The 20,851-nt window shown below is 41.7% G+C and overlaps 2 protein-coding genes across 2 annotated transcripts in view; both read right to left on the minus strand.

Moving 5' to 3' along the window:
* Nucleotides 1-35: 35 nt before the first annotated feature.
* On the minus strand, nucleotides 36-6,047 carry fam98b (family with sequence similarity 98 member B). Its single transcript, XM_033642435.2, has 8 exons — nucleotides 5,837-6,047; nucleotides 5,093-5,241; nucleotides 4,873-5,001; nucleotides 4,606-4,781; nucleotides 4,408-4,488; nucleotides 4,207-4,323; nucleotides 3,947-4,114; nucleotides 36-3,855 (listed from the first exon to the last, which is right to left on the minus strand). Exons 1-8 carry the CDS (start codon nucleotides 5,872-5,874, stop codon nucleotides 3,511-3,513), a joined length of 1,203 nt encoding a protein of 400 aa, XP_033498326.1. The 5' UTR covers nucleotides 5,875-6,047; the 3' UTR covers nucleotides 36-3,510.
* Nucleotides 6,048-13,459: 7,412 nt separating this feature from the next.
* spred1 (sprouty related EVH1 domain containing 1) overlaps nucleotides 13,460-20,851 on the minus strand; it is a 35,406-nt gene continuing 28,014 nt past the window's right edge. The window contains exons 5-6 of the mRNA XM_033642760.2: nucleotides 15,306-15,461; nucleotides 13,460-14,836 (exon numbers count right to left, since the gene is read on the minus strand). Coding sequence (XP_033498651.1) covers nucleotides 14,138-14,836; nucleotides 15,306-15,461 — 855 coding nt within the window. The 3' untranslated portion in view covers nucleotides 13,460-14,137. The remainder of the gene's footprint in view (nucleotides 14,837-15,305; nucleotides 15,462-20,851) is intronic.

Here is a 20,851-nt window from a genome sequence, read left to right on the forward strand (position 1 = left end):
ATCTGTACATCACATCAACATAAGAGGAGTTTACATCATTGGAAAAGGTCTTTATTGGATAAATTCAGAGGTGACAAAGGATCACAGCTGGTGCAGAATCTTAAAGAAAATGAGGCGAGAGCTGACAGTTTCAGTCTGACATGGATCGTAAAATACAGGTTTAAAAAAAAAGTGTATCCCCAGTTCACTCTCCATAGTGTCCTCAGCTTGTTCTCTAACAGGTAACCCTGGTTTTAATCTTCAGGGTGCACACTGATGCCTCTTCAGCCAGGGAAAGATTGCTTGACTACACCATCATCTCCAACATCCTTTACTCCATCTACAAATCCCTCTAACACTTCAACTACATGCACTTTCAAGACAAAATGTTCACGGTGACAAACTCCTATTATATGATGTAAAAAAATAATTGTAGTGTTTTTGTCCCTGACCTTGTCAAAAATGCAAGATGTGTCTCAGTAGACCTTTTTCACAGCAGACATTTTGACTCATTGTAGGAAAAGCACAGGTGAAACTGAGAACATTAACGATGGCTCGGTTACATTAAGGCCCAATCCCATCCCAAACCAATTATCGCTGAGTGTGAGTGGACTGCTCGGCCCTTAGATAGCGAGTGTGCATCAGTGCAGTCTTCTGATGAGCCCAGCAGGAAGCGCAACATCACAATGGAGGAAACAACGTACAAATATAAGAGTTCCGTCTTTCTACTTTGTAAAATATTTTAGACCAAACACACACATTTGTTTTCCTCACGCTGACTTTACAGTCTCAAAATAACACAGAATGTTTGGTGTCAAACGATGAAAACCTACATGTCCAAATGCTTAAATAAACTATTTAAAACTTTAAAAATTCCTCATCCCATTCTCATGATTTTTAAAAAATATATAATTCTGTGTTCACAGGGACAGAAGAAAAACCAAAGCAGTTAATCGATCTACGGATTAAAAATGAGATTCTCTTCACTAAAAAGAGGAATGCTGCAAAGCAGGGATAGAGGTAAGATTGCCCACATGAATTAATCTGTAAATGTGTAAATGTGTAAACTGTGTCTAGAAAACATGAGCAAGTTAATTACTGATTCCACTGCACTGTATCTCTTATCTGACTTATCCAAGTTTATTTTTAATTTAACTAATTTTAATTAATATTTAAATGTTTTTTAATAGCCTGTTGCTCTATTTTGCTTTCACAAAGTGCCTGACGGTATCCATGGTTACATCTGCTTCCTTCTTCCGGTAGAGTAGCGCGGTCATCCCATGGTTTGGCTTCTCTTTCATACACTTCCCCTTAATCAGTGCCCTCCGCAGCTGCGAGTGTAACTTGATTTGGAGTGACACTCGGTAGTGAAGTGGTAGTGGGTAGGGAGTGGTTTGGGATTGGGCCTATGTGGGCCAGTATGCACAGTACCAGGACCTGCCCTAAATGGAATGCAGCCATCATTAATGTTATTAAATACACCTGTGCTTTTCCTACATGTCAAAATGTCTGCTGTGACAAGGGTCTATTCCATATTACAAACTGTGCACAGTATTCATTTTTAGAGCCTCTTAGTATAAATAACTTTATAGTATAAAATTGTAATAACATACATTACCAGTTATTTTTTCCCAAAATTTTCATAGTAATTTTTGTTTTCTTAGTTTTTATTCATATTAAAAGGAATACTTCACCCACAAAGTGACCATTTGTACATCAATTAGTGAAGAAGACTTTGTTTTTCTTGCATGCCTCCACAGACAATGGTGAATATATTGATTTATTGATTGATTGGGGACCAATTTTAACAACAGCAAAACTATATTGAAACACCTGTTTGCAAACTCTTAAACTCATGCAGTATGATCCAAGTCTCATTAACCCAGTCGTATGTTCAGTACTTCCCAAACACATGCATTTTTGCTAAAACCTAACTATTTAATACTGAGCTGAAAGTGGAACTTATCTATGCTCTCTTCAAAGCCAGACTCCAACACCAAGGGTTATTATTAAGTGCATGTGTTTGGGAAGTACGACTAGCTATGTTTCCATCCAAAAGTGATTCGAATCATTGGGAAATGTGCATTCAAAGAAATACGAATCCTGTGTGTTTCCATTAAATGTACGGACTTGTGTGAAAACCACAAACTCACGCCAGTTTTCCGCAGAACCGGAAACAAAACAAGGCTCGCATTCTTCTTCTACGTTTTCTGGCGGTTGGCAACCAGCTTGTAAATGCATTACCGCCTTCCCGACCCGGAGTGTTGATATCACCATGGAGAGAGGTGCGCTACGTCAGACTTAATTCGAACATAACTGTTTCCATCCCCCGTTTTGCGAATCAACATTTTTTCAAATCAACCAAAACCCAGCTAAAGCAAGCGTATTTTGGTTTGTGCGAATCAGGGGATTTTAATTCGAATTTTGGCGTTTCCGTCATAATTTTCCGATGCGATACTTCTAGATGCGCATCTAAACAGGCTGAGGGAAACATAAATATGTCTGCTGTTATCTGTGGAGGCAAGTGAGAAAAACACAAAGTTTTCTTCATGAATTCAAGGTGACATGGCACGACTACCATAAAAATTCTAGCCTAGTCCCAGTTTAACGCCCAGTGTAGCTACACATTTTGACAAATAATGGCCTGTCTCAATTAGAAACCTGCTCTGGTTGCCTCACAGTTTGTTTTATAGAAGCTCTTTGGATGTATAAAACAGGTTGTTGGCTACTCACTTGAGCTAATGTTAGTTAGCTGCTTAGATCACACATACAAATATAAATGTTTAAACTTCTGTCACTATGGAGATGCTACATACTGTAAACTCAGATTCTCAACAATTCAGTCGTTCAGTTCATTTCACTGAAACTAGTACCAGCGCCAAAGAAGACAGTAATGCATTGAGATTTACTGGCCTGGTAAACAAGAGTGGTGACTCCCTGCCTTAAATAAACAATTTGATTGTATTTCCTCATCTTAGCTGCGCAACAGTTTTGTGTTTCACGGTAACTGATATACAGATGGTCATTTTGTTGGTAAAGTATTCCAGTTGTGAGCAGCTCCTCTATTTCCATTGTGCATCACATTGTAGGAGAACAGGGGTGTTCAAAAACACTTAAATCAAGTTTTATGACCTATACTGACTGTCTTAAGTTAACTTAATTTACAACACATACTCAAGAGCTCCTTAGAATCAGTGTGTGATATGGATTTGGGACACAGTTACAGTGTTATGGCCCAATAAGTACGTTAGATCATTTGTTCTAGTACAAGAAAGTACTTGTCATGATGTCATAGCATCACTGGTATTTTCACTCTAACCCACTCATGAGTATATTACAACAAAAAAGCAAAATGAAACACTGATAAAAGTAAAAAGCTTTATAAATCATCTACATAAGGGAAGTTTACTGGCATCAGATGAAAAAAAGTTTTTCCTCCCTCCGTAAAAAAACCACTGAAAACGGAACTGCGCTCATGTCGAACACGACACAAGGATCACTTTAAAAAAAACTACATGAGAATATCAGAAGTTAATACTGGTACCGTCCTCTTTTCCCCCCATGTCCACCGTGTCCTCCTTGGTTCCATCCACCTCCTCCCCAGCCTCCTCCTCCTCTTCCTCCACCTCCTCCCCAATTCCCTCCTCCACCTCCTCCCCAACCTCCTCCTCCTCTTCCTCCACCTCCTCCCCAATTCCCTCCTCCACCTCCTCCTCCCCAACCACCGCCGCCGCCACCTCCTCTTCCACCGCCGCGGCCTCCCCAGCCACCTCCTCCTCCTCCATCTTGTCTTTTCTGCCAGGGTGGCATCTCAGGAGGCGGGGCCTGTATCTCAGAGGGACGTCCTCCTCTGTCCGGGACTCTTCCCATCAGGATCTGTGAACACAAGTGAAGACAAGCGATGTGGTGTCAGAGGAAAGTATCAGGACGAGGGTGTTTACCGCCAAAGAAAAAAACGTATCCCAACCTTGTTGACAGCACAGGTCGTCTTCTCCCTGCTGGAGCCACTGCTGGTCTTGACCACATTGCAGATGTCCTCTCTGGCAGCCAGCAGCTCGGCCATGTCCACCGTGGACTGAGGGCTCAGAGAGTGTCTCTTAGGCTGGTAGGCCCTCGCCATGCTGTCCACCTTCACCTGACAAACCACAGGCACACGTAAGATATTGTCGGCAGTTTAGATCCCTCTGTGATGGAAACAGAGGACAACAATACTTATATAAAACGTACCTTGGCTCTGTCCGACCACCCGAAAGACTGAACGGTGACGTCCAGCCGTTTGATCAGCATCCTGCGCCGACACTCGTACTCTGAAGACAGAGCTGTGTTTATGTTGTGCAGCTTCTCCTGCAGAAAAAGAAGCAAAGGTGACCCAGCTGCTAATGTACAGACACAACATATGACGTGGTGCATTTCAGTTCATTGTCTTACCCACTGTTCACTGCTTAGAGACTTCTTCAGCACTGGGTTTCCAATGACGCCTTTTGGGAGATCTTTTAGTACATTCTCAACCTACAGTGACACACAGGATGTAATGCATTAGCCGTATAAGGAAGAAAACACACTGAAGCGGTCAGATCTAAAATTTAAATCTAATATTTAAGTACTTAAACAGCATTAAAGTCCCACCTTGTCTTGGACTTGAGAGAGAACTCCTGCTGCGTCCTGTCCTCTGGGCTCTGCTAGGTTCAGTGTTTCACAGATAGCCTGCAGCTCCTGACACACCGGATTCTCTTCTTGGTGTTTGTGAGACACTCGTCTGCTCCTCACAATCTGAGCTGCCTGGAGCTCAGAGCTTAAAAACACTTCATACACAGACACAAAATGTTAGTGACTCACCACACAGAGAGCTTGTAGCAGAATGACTGGAATAAAGAGCATGATTTCATGACGTACACACAAACTTGAGATGATCTTTTGTACTCCGCACGCTGCCCTTGAGAATCCCTGAGACGACGGCTTCATGAGGACAGTGCAGCTCTTTGAGCAGACCGCTCATCTCCAGCTGGAGGCTGTCCATGTCGTCTGCAGGGAGACAGAGAGAGAGAGCAGGCTCAATGTGACGTAAACTGACACTTTACTGTATCAGAACCAGGTGTGAATGGATGTGGCTCACCTGGACCGGAAGTAATGCTCTCCTCCAGGTCACACAGCGGCTTCAACCTGGACGCCAGCCACCTGCATAGGTCCACATACTCTGGAGAGGACAGGCCTCCCTCTGCGGCTGCGAGCAGCGCCTTCTCGTCCAGCAAGGGACCATCATAGCTACGGACAGTGAGAGGGGACAAACAACATTAACACCGAGCTTAGCTTAGGTTATAAGGGTATTTATTTCCTGGCATTGTCAGGGATAATGTGTTTATATGTGTACTTTGATGTTGTTTTGTTTTTTTCTCTTTCCCCTCATTTGGGTCACCTGTTTGTTCATATGCTCTTGATGTCACTTCCTGGTATTACCTATATAGGTTTGACCTGTGTCCTCATGATTGATTTGTCACCCTGATGAAGGCTGTGTGCCGCAACGCGTAGGTGCATTTTATCTTTTACAATGTATTAGCCACTTCAAATAAAGGCTTTGTAACCTTTAGACTTAAACAATGCCTTGGTCACCTCCTTTTTTGCCACCATTTATCACCCCGGCACCAAAGAGCACCTTGAAGGTTTTTTACTTATCCACCAAAAGAAGCACTCCTTTTTGTTTTTCTACATTAACACCTCCATGTTTAAGAAAAATGTGCTGTTTCAACCAGCTACTTTAAATCTAGCTAGCAGCCATTGTGTCTTTTTAAAAACACACACACATTGAGAACATAAACTGACCAAAGCTAACAGGTACCATGCTAAGCTAACATTAGCTTACCCGAGCTGCTCTAACGAGTCCAAAATGTCGCCCTCCATCTTTGAATCCGTGAGTTTTTATTACTTGTGTTAGTCCGCTGAAAACATGACGACGTTACTCATATGTTAATGTCAACATAAACAAATTTTGCACCCATTCATTTCTACGGCGCTCTCATGCTTTTTTGTTGTTCCGGTTAGGTACGGGTGCCGGGGGGAAACATGCGTGACCTTCCATCTGTGGTTCCGCTGCAATGGTTCCGCCTCGGTGCTCGGTAAGTATGAAGCTATACCACAATAATAAACTGCAATTTTATGACAAAAAGTCGACCCAGATTTTATCACTAAAATGTGTTGAAGTATGTTTATATGTGTATGTATGTATGTGTGTAAGCGTTTTAGTTTAGTTTATATCAGAAGGGGCGGTACAAATTAATAAATACACACGGTATGAAAATGCCAGAATTACCCATAAGGCTATTTTCTATCTGTAGTCCCTTGGCCAAGATGTTACACAAGGCTACCTAAAATACAACAAAGCACAAACAAACAAAAAAGAAAACAGGATATACAGTTTAAAAGACTTCTTTAAACACATCAACAAGAAATATTTTTAACATGATTTTTTTAGTCACAAGAATGTAAAAAATTGAAATATATGCTACATAAAGTAGATTATATTTTATATTGTACATAATATAAATTAGAATCAAGTACTTGAGTAAACATACTTAGTTACTTCTTCCCTGTTCAGTTGTAAATTCTTGTTTTGGTTTTCAATCAAGGGTCGCTGTTTACATTTGTATTTGTTTACATATTTACCCTCTATTTGCATTTTATAATTCCCAGTATACTTTATTGTTGCACTGTTTATACCTTTTGATCATCGCCTGTTGCTGGACTGTGAGTAACTGGCTATGTTAGCCTTATGCACAATCTGCTTTTGTATTTGTTCAATTATTTATTTTCAGTTTGTTATTAATATTTTCCATAGTATTCATTATTGTTGCACTGTTTTACATTTGTACATCACCATCAGCACATCTAGAGTGACATCTTTCTGTAGTTTTCCGATGGCTAAACTATCATTTACTGGTACGTGTTTTTAGTCTTATGTTTTTCTTTTCTTTTCTTTTTTTAAATATCTTTTATTGAGCAGATGGTGCCCACATATACCCCACATCTACATTTAAGGTTCATTTTTCTTTCATTTTACAGTTGTGCATGATATCCTGAGATTAATAACAGATCAAATGTTGTAATAGGCACAAAGGTAAAACTGAATAAGGTATTAAAAAAATGAAGTGCAATTACATCAACATCAATTAATGAAATAAAAGAGAACAATACCAAGCTGACAGTTATCCCTATTATCACAGGTCTACCCTTCCACACCCACACCACTTCCCCACTCCTCCCACCTCCCTCCACCCACAGAGACCCGTCACTCTTCAGTCATCTCAGTTGTTGTACCGTAAGTGCTACCATTGGACTGTTGTATAGATTTGTGTGTTCATGACCTCAGACATAATGCTGCAGATATCAATCCAAAAAGATTGAACCTTTGGACATAAAGCAATGCTATGTAAAAGTGTTGCCACAGAATATCAGCATTTATCTACTTATATTATAATGTAGTTTCTCCTTTGAGTCGTGAAGCCTGTGTATTAATTTAAATTGGATGAGGTGTTTTTATTTTCTATGCTTGTGTGTATCGGTTTTGTTTGTTTGTTTTTTTTTTGTACGTCATATACTGCACTGGATGCCTACATTTCACACTACATGACATGCTTTCTCTGTCAAAAATCTGAGGATATTCATTTAAAGAGGCATTGCCTCGCTGCAGCGGCCGCGGGTTTGAATCCGACTCGTGGCCCTTTGCTGCGTGTCAGTCCCCACTCTCTCTCTCTGTCTCCCCATTTCACTCTCTGTCAATAAAGGCAAAAGCCCACAAAAATAATCTTAAAAAAAAAAAAATCTGAGGATATTAATAAATGTTGTGGCTGTAGGATACAAATGAACTTTGGTGAGGCTGAGTAGTTTCCTGTTGTAACTTACACCAATATAAATCACATTCTTCTTAAACATAATCACCAGTTTAATACAGTGTCTTTAGAGCAGGGCTCCAACTAAAGATTATTTTCAGTTTAGGACTTTATCATGAACATAACTGTACATATTTCTTATGTTTCCTATATCTGTTTTCTTGTTTACTCTATTGTAGTTAAATTTCACGCTTACAGCCTCAGCACAGTGACGATATGTATTTTATTTTTAATATTTTTTAATCTTACTATTACTAAGTAATAGTGTTATACAATGTGGCATAATGCACATCCTATTTTTTTTAATGCAGATTTTCATTTCATTGTTTTATTTTATTGCTTTATATTGACATCGCTTTCATACTTTTATTCTTTCGTCTTATAATTCTCAATTCTTTACATTGGAGCGTCTGTAATGAATTACAACTTCTCCTCTGGTATTAATTAAGTATTTCTGATTCTGATTATTTTCATTATCACTTAATGTTTTTTCCCAAATAATAATTATGTCTATAAAATGGCAAGAAATTGTCAATTGCTATTTTCTTGGAGCCCAAAGTGACACCGTTCTTACCACAAGCCCAAAACTTAAACAACTTAAACATACTTACTAGTTTACAATGACAAAACAAAGAATCAGCAAAGTGTCACATTTGAGAAGCTCAAAACGAAAAATGTTTGGCATCTTTTTACTTAACAATGGACTTAAACCCACGTTAATTTATTTACAGAATTTTTTGCAGATTCATTTTCTGTTGATCAAATACATCATTTTCACTCTACTTTTGATATTTCCGGTTAAATGTAACTGTTGATTTTACACACATTAGTACTGGGATGTCTTTGAAATGCAGAGGTAGAATTTGCTGCAGATTTCAGTCTGGATTGTTGAACTCAAGTGTTTACAAAAGAGGAAGACTGTTTAAATTTTCTCCTAATCACAGTAGACTTGGAAATGTGACGTCAGCTTGTCCCCACACTTGCGTCCTTTTTACATGGATAAAGGATGGATTAAAAGAAACACAATGAGTCCTCCACAGCAAAAGATTAAAACTCACCATTTTATTATGATAATGTTATTTGATATGTCAAATTACAAGTGTATGATGTAACATAAAAACAGTTACAAACATATGTATGCATATTTACATTATATATTTATGAAAAGTAACGAGCTACATCTGTATAAAGAAAATACAACTATGACATGAGTTATTGGGACTATAAATTTTACATCATATACTTGGTATTCTCGAACCATGAGAGGAAATACCTAGACGTGTAGAAACCAATAGAACCAGAACGAGATGTTAAATTATAAAAATGGAAACTAGGATGGACGTGAGGCACTTTTTTGAGGTTGTCAGGATGTGAAAGCCGATGGCACTAAGAAACTTCGAGAAAACAATAGATGCACAGGAAAGAAATATGCACAGAGAAGAAGAGTGAAAGAAAGAAAAAGAAAGAAAGAAAACAGGCAGTGTTTACAGAATAGTTAAGAGTAGTACCATTTATACTGCAAGTTTCAAAACACAAATGTCTTCCACTATTTAGAACTAATCACATAAATGTTACATCAAGCGCTGTAAGATGAAAAAAAGCTTACATATAGTATCATCAGTGCACCAAAGCATCGGAGAATCGAAACATAACCACTCAACTGCTGTGAAAAGTAACCGTTTTTAAAACAATACACTGAAGAGAAACAGGTTTATATAGCTTTTCTTTCTTTTCTTTTTTTTTAATCTACACAATGTCAAGAATGTACACTTGTATGCATTCCCAAAGATATGCACAATTTCTCCAAGATTGAAAGAGGATAAAAGACTAGCAGCAAAGTGGTTAAAACTGAAGTCTTATATAATGCAGGTCAAAAAAATATATATATTAAAGCAGACAGACACATGTTGCATATATAATACAGTACATGACAGGAAGTTGCACTGTGCTGGTTAATGCAGAATGAGAAGTGTTATTTCAGCATTCTCTACACTTTGTATAAATGCACGTCCTACATTTTTGCTTCTCAGCCAGCAAGTTTTAATCAGGTTCATCAAACCTTGGTTCAGCTTGCAATAATGCAGGGCAATCCAATTACAATGGGAGAATATGACAACCAACCAAACATTTGGTTACACACCAACCCCGCACACACACACACACACACACACACAGTCGTGGGCACACAAGAACGCACATATATAGTAACACTCGCGCACCCACACACATGCACAAGTGTCCACTTCATCACACAGAGCAATCGAACATTTAGAAACTCACTGTCATGGTTATATGCTGTTGGAGAATTAGGGTTTTTAACAGTCGTTCATAGCTGATTTTTCTCTGTCAACACAATAAAATTAGTGATTGTATCTAGCAGCTTTTATATGTATGTATGTATATATATATTTATATATCAAACTTTTTGAAACAAGTGGACTGCCACTACTGTACCGTGTTAGCACTATCCTTCCATCTACCGTACAAAACTAGAGAGAGACTCTATTAGAAGCTCAATAGTCGTTCTCCATCGCAGACGCCCTCTACTTTTCAATGTGAAATAATACTAAAAGGTGACCTATGTACATAATGCTGTCAATTGAAGCTACAGTATATGCTGACAGCAACGATAAATACAGCTCTATCTTTAAAATTTCAAAGACAAAACAAAGCTGGGATTATTATCAGAACTTAAATATAGTGTTAAGTATTTACAGGTTCGTTTTGGAGTTTGGTACCAGGGGTCAGTCGTCTACCTATAGATAGCGTTAAAGTGTCCTGTCCCGTCACTGACTCAGTCTGCAGAGAGGTCAGTGTGTTTCCCACGTTAGAAAGTTTGCATAGAAAGTAAAGGGAGCGTTGGGTCGGGGGCGGGATTAGGAGAATAAACGTGTCACCTGTAATCCAGTTGGGTCGAGAGACCGAGGCGCCACTATGTTATTTCTAAGCAGGAGGTGAGAGGAGATGCATATGTGTTAGCAACAGCACGTTGCAGGACGTTGTGCCAAATCTGCTGAGGCGAATCACAAGTAGCGCTAATTTCAAACATACCGATGCCTTTGTTCGGGATGATTTCAACAGTTATTGCAGCCACACGTCCAAACTGAACTGTTACTACTGTTGGGAGTTTGTCGTTGTTCCGACTAGTTTGAGTCAGCGATGGTTTTCTTGAGCGATTTAAACTGTTTTACTCGTTTGGGTGGGAAATGGGATTCAAACACAACTAAACTTCCTGTTTCCCAAAGGATCGTAAAGAAGTAAGTAAGCTAATTTGCTTTCTTGTTGCAAGTTAGATGAGAGAAATGATACCACTCTCATATCTAGCTGTTAAATACAAAGCTAGGTAGCTTAGCTTAGCATTAGGACTAGAAACAGGGGGAAATGGCTAGCCTGGCTCTGTCCAAATTCTTCCTACCACCACCGCTAAAGCTCACTTATACCCTATTTCCACCAAAATTAGAACATGTACGCAGGTTTTTAAACACTGTTTTTTTTTACTGGCATGTTACGTAAAACGTAAAAAGTGCATGGAGGCCAGTGAAAATGTTACGATGGTTCTCTTTGAAACCTCGCTCTTTATCTCACTATGGGAAGCGCCTTCAGACATGACCGATCATGGAAAAAAGCAAGATTGGTCATGATCATGGTGCATCCCATAGTGAGATACCGAGCAAAGTTATCACAGAACCGGGGTTACCCTGGTAACCTAAAGTTACTTTTTATATCTTGTACTTACTACTTAAGTATCTCTTTCAAATTCGGTGCTGACTATATTTGGAACAGTATTCGAGCGCTGCTTTGACAGAGGAGGGGATTTTGTGGCGGCACATCATTGCACCACGCTAGCAACCTGGCTAAAGTTAGCATGAACACCCAGGTGTTGTATTTCCATCACTGCAGATCAGAGCCAAATGAAGCTGGATCCAGTAAATACCCATCACTATTACAGAGTAATTTGCCCCGGGTATAATACAAAAGCCAGATGTTAGCGGGTGTTAGCCCTTGTGTGCGCAGTTGTGCAGTTGTTGTTCCTCTGAACAAAACCCAAAGTGTAAGAATGACAATTTGTGGTTTTACTGGGAGTCATGTGTGGGACTACTTCTTGGATGGGCACAATGACTTCCTGGAGTCCCGCTGTCACCACCAGGCTGCCAAGCAAAAACTCCAGTTAGTTTCTGAGCCCATCCAAGAAATAGTCCCACACATGACTCCCCATGAAACCACAAATTGTGATTGTAAACTCTGGTTTTTGAACAAGTTAGTAATCAGTGAGCTTTACAGGTGCTAGTAGGGGAATTTTTTTTTATCTTAGGACAGAGCCAGGCGAGCTGTTTACGCCCTTTTTTCCAGTTTTTATGCTAAGCTAAACATCTGCTAGCTCCAGCTTTAACAACAGACAGATAAAATTGTGGGATCAATCTTCTCCTCTAACCTTTGTAAAGAAAGCAAATAAGTAAATTCCTCAAAATGTCGCACAACTCCTTCAACAGATTGATCGCCTCTTTGTTCGACAGACAAAAATGCTTTGGGAAACAGGACGCTGTTACAAGCCAAAAGCCTTAATCACATAGTCAGTGGTGACGTTACATGACACCAAATCAACAGTGCATATGAAGACCTATGCACACACACACACAACACATATATATAACACCTGTATGTTGTTTTTAATAGCTAAGATACTCAGCATTCCTGAAACAATGCATTCATTCACTCACGGCCTGTTAAATGAAGACATACGGGAGGAGTGGACTCTGGAGGAACAAAGAAATACTACATGTACACAGGATGTGAGGGGAAATAAAACGAAAAGAAGAAATAAAAACTGATTCATGGGACAAACATGGAAATTTGGAGAGGGTGCTGCAACCAAAGCTTGGAGAGCAGTGCTTTCAGGAGGGTTTGTTTTACCCTCCAAGCCAAATTGAATGTTAAATTAGTCAATTTAAAAAAAAATCTGACGGACTCTCAATAAAAGAATAACCTAATTTAAGTGCCTCATCGTGTAACCAAGGAGCACTGTAACCCCTTTTACTCACCGAAACAAAACTTGCTGGTTGAGCAACATTTCAGCCTTTGTTTCAAAAATAATTGTAAAAAAAAAAAAAAAAAAAAAAAGGAGCAGGAAAATAACAAATAAACAAAAACACCAATTTCACTACAGCAGTAAATAACTGGACTAAAACTGAAATTCACTGGAGTAAATGAAATTTCAATGTATTGGATTCAATTTAAATGGTTCAAGAGGTTCTAATGTTATTTGTATGATGTGGAAAAAAACTATTTTTGGGGGAACTCGGCATGGTAAAGTCATTACCATTATTCTTCCCTTCTAATAACGGAATCGATCCCTTTATTTTGGAATGCAATCAAATGGTCTATATCACCTTGGGAGAGCAAGGTAATCATTTTAACATCTTCTAAATTAACGTCAAAAGCTATACCAAGCTGTATACCTTCAAAAACAAGCCTTGTGATTATTTTTTGTCAACATTCGATGGAAAGGAAAAGAAGGAATTGGCCATACATCCACCACAGCAACATCTCTCAAATGTTAAAATTACTCTACATATGGTGGTTAATGTACCACAAGAATTTGAGAGGGTTACCTTTACTCAGAGGGGGAAAATACCATTTCTAGTGCACTTTTCTCTGTCTAGTAATTACATTGTCAGAAAATGCTTAAGCCATGAAGGAAAGGCCACTGTTACCCAACTGTAAATTCACAAAAAAGCAAGAACATATCCCTTTTAGCATACTCAAACAGCAAGTAGTTTTTCTGAACGCATAATAGTTTTGTTTTCTTTTTTTGTCATTAAGTTGTCGCTCTCTGTACAAAAGACAAATTTCCTTCATAAAGTTACACATTTCTTGTAGCAGAGTTCTGACATTTGTGGCCTGGCTTTGTCAATGCATGAGTGTGAACGTGTGAGAGAGGTGTGTGTGTTTTGAGAGTGTGTGTGTGTGTGTACAGGTGTGTTTAGTAACATCTCCAAGTCTATTAATCTTGACGCTGCCTCCTCCTCCTCTCCTCAGATTAAGCTCCTGAACTTAGCTTGATGCTCAGAGCTCCCACAAAGCATATGGTTTGTCCTCCACTGCTGCTTGTCGGCGACAAACACAAACTGAAATCTCCAAAAGCCCTCAGAGCTGGGGATCAACAACATATCACCCCGTCTGAGAGGGGAATGAAAAAAGGATGCCGGCTTTTAATTTTCCGCTTTTATCCACTTCCTGTGTTAGCTAGCTTTGAGGGTGTCCCAGAATCCGTCGTCGGGTCACCCCGCGGCCTTGTGCTTGCCCCCACAGCAGCGGCAGGCCTCGCCACAGTGGTGGCAGGCGCGCAGGGGCAGGTAGCAGCACATGCAGGGCGCGATAAAGGAGAGCGCCACCAGGGCCAGCCAGCGCAGGCAGAACTGCTCGTCAGATGTGTCACATGAGCAGGGGTCCGAGAAGTCGCCCTCGGAGTCGGACATGCAGTGGTACAGCATGCTCTCGGCGCACAGCATGCAGCTGACTTTGTAGATGCACTGCTTGATGGGGTCAGGGGCGTCTTGGCACTGCCCCCGCCAGTTGTCTTCGTGGTTGAACATCTCCCGACAGTAGATGCAGCGCGAGCGCTCGCCGTCCTCTCGCCGCCGCCGGCCCTTCTTGGACTTGAGCAGGGGTGAGGGTTGGGTCTTGATGGCTGTGTCCTTGCCCAGCCCCAGCCCCATACCTGTTCCAATGCCCATGCCGGGGCCAGAGTGGGAGTCCCCACCGGGGCCGTCGGGGAAGAGGTACTCGCACTTCTTACTGTCCAGTTTGTGGAAGGCGGTGGGGAAGTCCAGGTCTTCTCGGTCAGCTTCCTGTTTCCACATGACAGGGTGGCGGTAGTCCTCATAGCCGCGGATGAGCACATCTTTGCGTGGGTTGATGCGAACGATCTCCTCTTCGTCCATGTGAAAGCTGACATGACGAGTCGTCTTAAAGGAGACCTTGGAAAGAGGAAATGAGAGTTAGTTGTAGCTGTTGTAGTAACGACAAATTATTTTTCCAAGCTTCAGTCTTGCACTCGAGACTTCACATCTTCATAACAACCAGATTTCATTCTTAAGAAACTTATAAACCATTCCATTGCTATCCTGTTGCTAGGACAACAGCTTTGGCATCTGTTTACTTCCTGTCAGCTTCTGCATTAACAAAAACTTACAGGAAAAAGGAATTTTTAGTAAGTCAGAAACTTAAGTATGAAACCAATAGTATGTGAACTGCACACTATTGGTTGGCACGTGTTACCATGGTTACACATCACCAAAGAGCAAGTAGGCTCTGAGGAGGTAATGTGGTAATTATAGTTGAGTGCATCCCAAAGAGACACACTACTGTTTATGTACACAAAAGTTTGAAACTGTCTATAAATCAAAATGTTGGAGGTGTGATTTGTTCCGTGGAGGAGAGGCAGACCTGTGGAGGCAGGTAGCGGCGGTTGCTGGAGGGGAACTCGTCGAAGGGCTGGGCGCGGACGTAGCAGCCCCTGAATGGCTCGGTGGAGACGACGTTGTTGAGGGGAGAGAAGGGCTCTTTCATTGGGGTACAGATGGAGGGAGGCTCATCACACACCTGGAGAGATACAGAGGAAAAACAAGTAATGTAATAGAAAGTTTGTGTGAATGAATATGAAGAAAAACTCAAATACAGCTTGTGTTTCCCTTCTGGAGGACACACATCAAAGAAATACAAAACATCTGACATGATTCATCAATTAACTGGTTATTATATAAGTACAGGCTGAAGCTTTTTACATTCATCACCCATGTAAAGCACCGATGGTCGATCAATTCATCTTTCTTGACCACAACTGTTTTGACTCTAGGATGTGTAGGCTGCGCGTGTTCCACTTGTAACCACCAGGGGGCATCCTGCGCCCACGCTTGGCCAAATGACTGTGCTGTGTGGTGATGACTCAAGGCCCTTCTGTTAAGAACTCAGAGTTCCCATCAGCCTTGCATGTGTTCCCACAAACATTTTAACTGATGCAAAATCTACAAACACGACGGGCCTAAAAAAAAAAAGAGGCACTTGAAAAAAAAAAGCGAATTAAAAAAAGCGAGAGAAACGTTGGAAACCGTGTTCAGGCAGAGCAGAGCAAAAAATTCCTTCCACCTCGCGCCAAACAATCTCATAATTACAAGAGGGAAGCTCGCTGTTGACATCAATCAGATTGTCTATAAATAACATCTTGTGAATGCCAAAGTCTGCATACGACACGTTTTAATATATAAACAGCAAAAAACATATTTGTAGGTATAAAATAAATGGTTATAGATGCAACAGAAATGGTCCAGTGCTTCAGTACTCATGGCAACAACATCAAAAGTGATGGCTATTCATGATTCATGCGTGCAGAGGTGATGAGAGATGGGGGAGGATTGTCAGTTATTACATCAAGAGCTGTGTGATGATATTTCATGTCCAGCATTGTTTCAGTACAACCATCTGTACGACTTCCAGCTTGTTCGCGCACCAAACACATCATACATACAAATTACATAAAGATACGCATTATTAGGGATGATTACATTCAAAAAATACAAATTAAGTTTCCCTTCTTTCTCAATGCAGAAAATAAAGGGTTTTTAAGCTATCTCTCCCTTCAAGTCCCACTCAGAGACACACACACACAGACACACGCCGATGTATCTTCACATGTACAAGTTCCATCCGACCATATTCGAGGCTTGTACACACTGGCTAGCTGTCCCTCTTTCCCACACACACCCCGACCTCATCAAGGCAGGGTTAGTCCTCCTCTCTTCTCCTTCTCCCACCCTCTCCTTTTCTCTCCCTCTCTCTGCTCTGCGTGTGGAGGAGGCTGCTGGCTCTGGTTAGTCAGTGCCGTGTGTAAAGTAGCCCACGCCAGTGCTTTAACGCACAGCGGAAATCTGGTTTGCTCCCAGCTGCTGCTACAGTAATTACTGTCCTGTGGTTGCTAAGAGATGCTTCCTTTGACTTCTTTTTTTCCCTCTCTTTCTCTTCTTTTTTTTCCCCCTCACTCGCTCTCTCTCCCCCCCCTAGACTGCTAACACATGGTGTGTGTGTGTGTGTGTGTGTGTGTGTATATGTGTGTGTGTGACTTTGCTCCCTCTTTGCCTCCAAACATACCAAGCGGTGTAACGCACATCCACAGCGTCTGCAGGGGAATGTGAGGAATAGGAGACAGTGGAGGGAGAGAAGAGAAAGAACAGAACAGGAAAAAATGACTTTGTGTTGTATCCGTGTGTGTGCGTGTGCGTCTGTGTGTGTGTGTGTGTGTGTGTGTGTGTGTGTGTGTGAGAGAGAGAAAGGGAGAAAGAGAGCGAGAGGCCAAAGAGTCTGCCGAGGGAATGTCATAAACCAGCTCCAGCTGGAGAAATGCAGCACAGAACTTAAAAAGCCAGATGACAGCTGTGTGTGTATGTGAGAGAAAGAAAGAAAGGAGCGAGGGGTGGGGTGGGGGGTGGGGGGGTGAAATGGGAAACAGACTTGGGCTTCCTTTTAAAGCGCTTGCCTAAGCCCCACCATTCAAAGGCATGCGTGGGGGCCAATCTGGAGCTGAGCTGACCCTAGAGATGTGGCTGGGTGAGGGAGGAGAGGAGAGGAGGGGAGACGAAGGGATGGAGGTGGTGTGGAGCCAGGGGCAACCTGGCTCCACACCAACATCAGGGATCCATGCACTTCCGCCCTCAAAGGCACAGGGGCTCAGGACAGGGGAGGCTGGGGTCGGCCCACATACTGAAAACCGCCAGAACACACTAGATCTCCGCAACAGACTGAGATAGGAATGGAGAAAAAAAAAGGTTGCACGCTCGGTTGTTTGATCGCAAACACTAGATGGTTTATATCTGCACATATGCATTTCTCACACTCTAAAAATAGGGCTTGGCTTAAACAGGGGAAACCATGAGTGGTGCTCATCTCTGTGTCTTGTTAGCTTAAAAACAAAGAAGTACTGCCAAGTTCCCGGCCACTCCTCGTGTATCCCTTTTAACAAATGGGTCGACATTTTGGGAAATATGCTTATTAACGTTGATGCAGAGAGCTAGATAAGAAGATTGATGCCACGCTCATGTCTGGAGGCTAAATGTGAGGCTACAACCAGCAGCAGGTTAGCTTAGTTTAGCATAAAGAAACAGCTAGCTGGGCTCTGTCCTAAGCAGTCTTTCCCCCACCATTATACTGGTGTCTATCAGACCCCCTGCCCTGCCTTACTGGTGAGGGATTATTGAATTTCTGAATAACAAAAACATATGGATATTAAGAAATAAACTTGCCATTTAAGGTTGAAATAATGTCCCCTAATCATGTGTAATTCAAGTATTACATTTCTGAATGTTGTTGTGTTATTTCCACGTAAAAAGCTGGTTTATATTTTCAGTTGTTTATCATTGAAGTACCGCACATTATCCGTTTCAGTTGTAGCATGTCAACTTGCAGCAAGACGTAGTTTCTCAAGTTCTTTGAAAGAGACAAACACCATCAACCTGGCGGCCCGAGGCGACATAGAGACATCAGACATCGGAAAACCTGAAAAGCGCAGGAGTTGACTGTACCAGGATACACCTGCGGCTACGTCTGCTTTTCAAAATAAGATGCTAACACAGAGTATATACAAATAGGTTACTATAGCCTATTCACAGGAAGTATCATATCAATCATGAGAGTGATAAAAACATGCTCATTAGTGAGCGTTAGAGGTGCCTGTAGGCTTTTTTTGTTAACTTGGGACAGAGGCAGGCAAGGTGTCTTCATGCTAAGCCAAGCTAACCGGCTGTAGAGCTTCATACCTAACAGAGTGGTATCAATCCTCTCATCTAACTCGCAGCAACAAAGCAACTACGCATTTCCAAAAATGTCAAACTGCTCCTTTAAAAAGCTCTTCTCTCTGACTCCAATGTGATTTATGGGGCAGGACTGAAACACACCAAACCAGTCTGAGAGTTTCTGGTCTGTGAGCGAGGCTGTAAAAGTCAACTGGCCAACAAAACCTCTGTGTACTAAACTGATAAGAGAAAACTTCCTGCCAGTGCGCTAAATTAGATGCGGATGTTTTCCTGTGGCATTCGGGGGGGAAAAAAAAACCATCACATTTTTCTTTGTACTAGCGGAAGAACTGTGGTGGTACGGCATAATTCCTGGCAGTGGGTCATCACAGCTGAGTAGGGTGTTGTGCAACCACTTTTTCTTTTCTTTTTTTTAATGGGTAAAATATGTTGCATATGCATATAGTGTGTGTGTGTGCTGTGTGTGTTTCTGAGCGAGAGGAAGAATGTGGTAAGCTTGTGAAGGGCATACAAGTGGGTGCTGAGCCTCAGTGGGCAGGATGTGGGTGGAGGAGACCGTCTTGAACGCATGTACATTGACACACACACATTCACGGACAAGCCTACACACACACACACACACATTCACACCAGTCAAACGCTTTTAAGAATGCAAGGCTATCATGAATTCCAGTAAATTTTAAGAACAAGAGATTTTTTTAGAGACGTCTGAATCTATTCAAGGGACTAACCAAGGTTTGATGGTGAGCAACGAGACGCTGGTGTCTGTTTGCTCAACAAGGTCAAGACACGACCAATCCACTACTTCTAAAGAGGGCCCATCAATAACACCAACTAAACACCAGAACTTTCTCCATATTTTCTTTTCACCACCACCTTTGGATGCTGGCACAGACCATTTTCACCAGGTTATCTGTCCGAACAGTGGCGTGACTTTGCAACGGAGTCAAAAGCAGCACACCTTGTTATGTGCTGGTATTTGCTAGCTCTCTGGCTGCAGCACTTGCCACTGGTTCACTTCTCTTTCTCTGTAGCCCAGGTCTCCGACCGCAACATTCGGATGCCAAATCACCATGGTGACACCCTCGGTGGCTCACTCACTGAACCTTGTGAACACCCCCCTTCTTACCCCCCACCCCCTGCTGCCTAGCAACAGTGGTGCCACTGGATTTCCTGTATGGTCGGGCTGATTCCTTAAAGAGGAACTTCGCCACAGGAACAGGAACGCAGCTCTCCCTCCTCCTCGAGTCCTCATCATACAGGATGTAAGACACCAGGCAGGTCAAAGGTGATGACAGGCCTCGGACAAGTGCATTGAACTCACAGCTAAAAATTTAAGTCATGGGAGGTACAGTGTGATGTCAAAGAGAAGATCGCAAGGACAGTTGTTGAACTAGAGGGGAAACTTTCGATAAACACATAGGCTAAAGCTAAATACACCACGCAAAGCAATACAACAGCCCTGCAACTAATATTGTTGAGGCTACTATTCAACTTTGGTCATTTGTAGGGCTGTACCGAGTCGTTCAAAGCTTCATTTATAATGCTAACATTGAAATTCTCCTGCTCCCCGAGAGCCTGAGATTCCAATAATCGGTCATCGACTGACATTCCTTCCTCTTATTGTCTTTTCAGTCAGTGTGCTGTGTTCTTCTGGGGACGTTTGGATCCCCAGATGTAGCTACAGAGTGAGCGCTCCTCCCTTTCATGCTGCTCTTCGGCACAGGCAGCTGCAGACACAGTGGCAGCTACCTGGAGGAGGAGAGGCTTTGTCCATCACACATAACATTATCTTCTGCCTTTTTTGCTTACAAGTGGTGAATTTACAACTCACAGCAGCTTAATACGATAGTCTCTGACTTTTGTTTGGTATCTAGCGTGGATCAGACGTGTGCAACAACTTTTTTTTTGCCGCTGTTTGCGCAGTTAGCTTGTTTAATATATTACATGAATGTCAATGCTAAACCGAACCCTGTTCAAACTCTCAAACTCAATACAGAAAAAAGTAACGGACAGATCAATAATCATGTTGAACAGCCAAATCTTATATGACTGACATAATTCTGAGTAAGGTACAGCCCGAAAACAGACATTCAAGTGCCGCGCAGCTTCCTTTTATTTATTTTGCATGTCTCTTCATTCAGTTTAAACCTGGTATTTCTCGACAGTTGCAGATAAAGACTGGGCTAC

This window comes from Epinephelus lanceolatus, chromosome 15, assembly GCF_041903045.1.
Source record: "Epinephelus lanceolatus isolate andai-2023 chromosome 15, ASM4190304v1, whole genome shotgun sequence".
Classification (NCBI taxonomy): domain Eukaryota; kingdom Metazoa; phylum Chordata; class Actinopteri; order Perciformes; family Serranidae; genus Epinephelus; species Epinephelus lanceolatus.

Coding starts and splice junctions, on each gene's coding strand:
- fam98b (XM_033642435.2), bottom strand. CDS start 5,874: ATGGAGGGCGACATTTTGGACTCGTTAGAGCAGCTCGG. Junction 5,242..5,836: donor GACTCGTTAGAGCAGCTCGG/GTAAGCTAATGT, acceptor CACTGTCCGTAG/CTATGATGGTCCCTTGCTGG. Junction 3,856..3,946: donor CGACCTGTGCTGTCAACAAG/GTTGGGATACGT, acceptor TTGTGTTCACAG/ATCCTGATGGGAAGAGTCCC.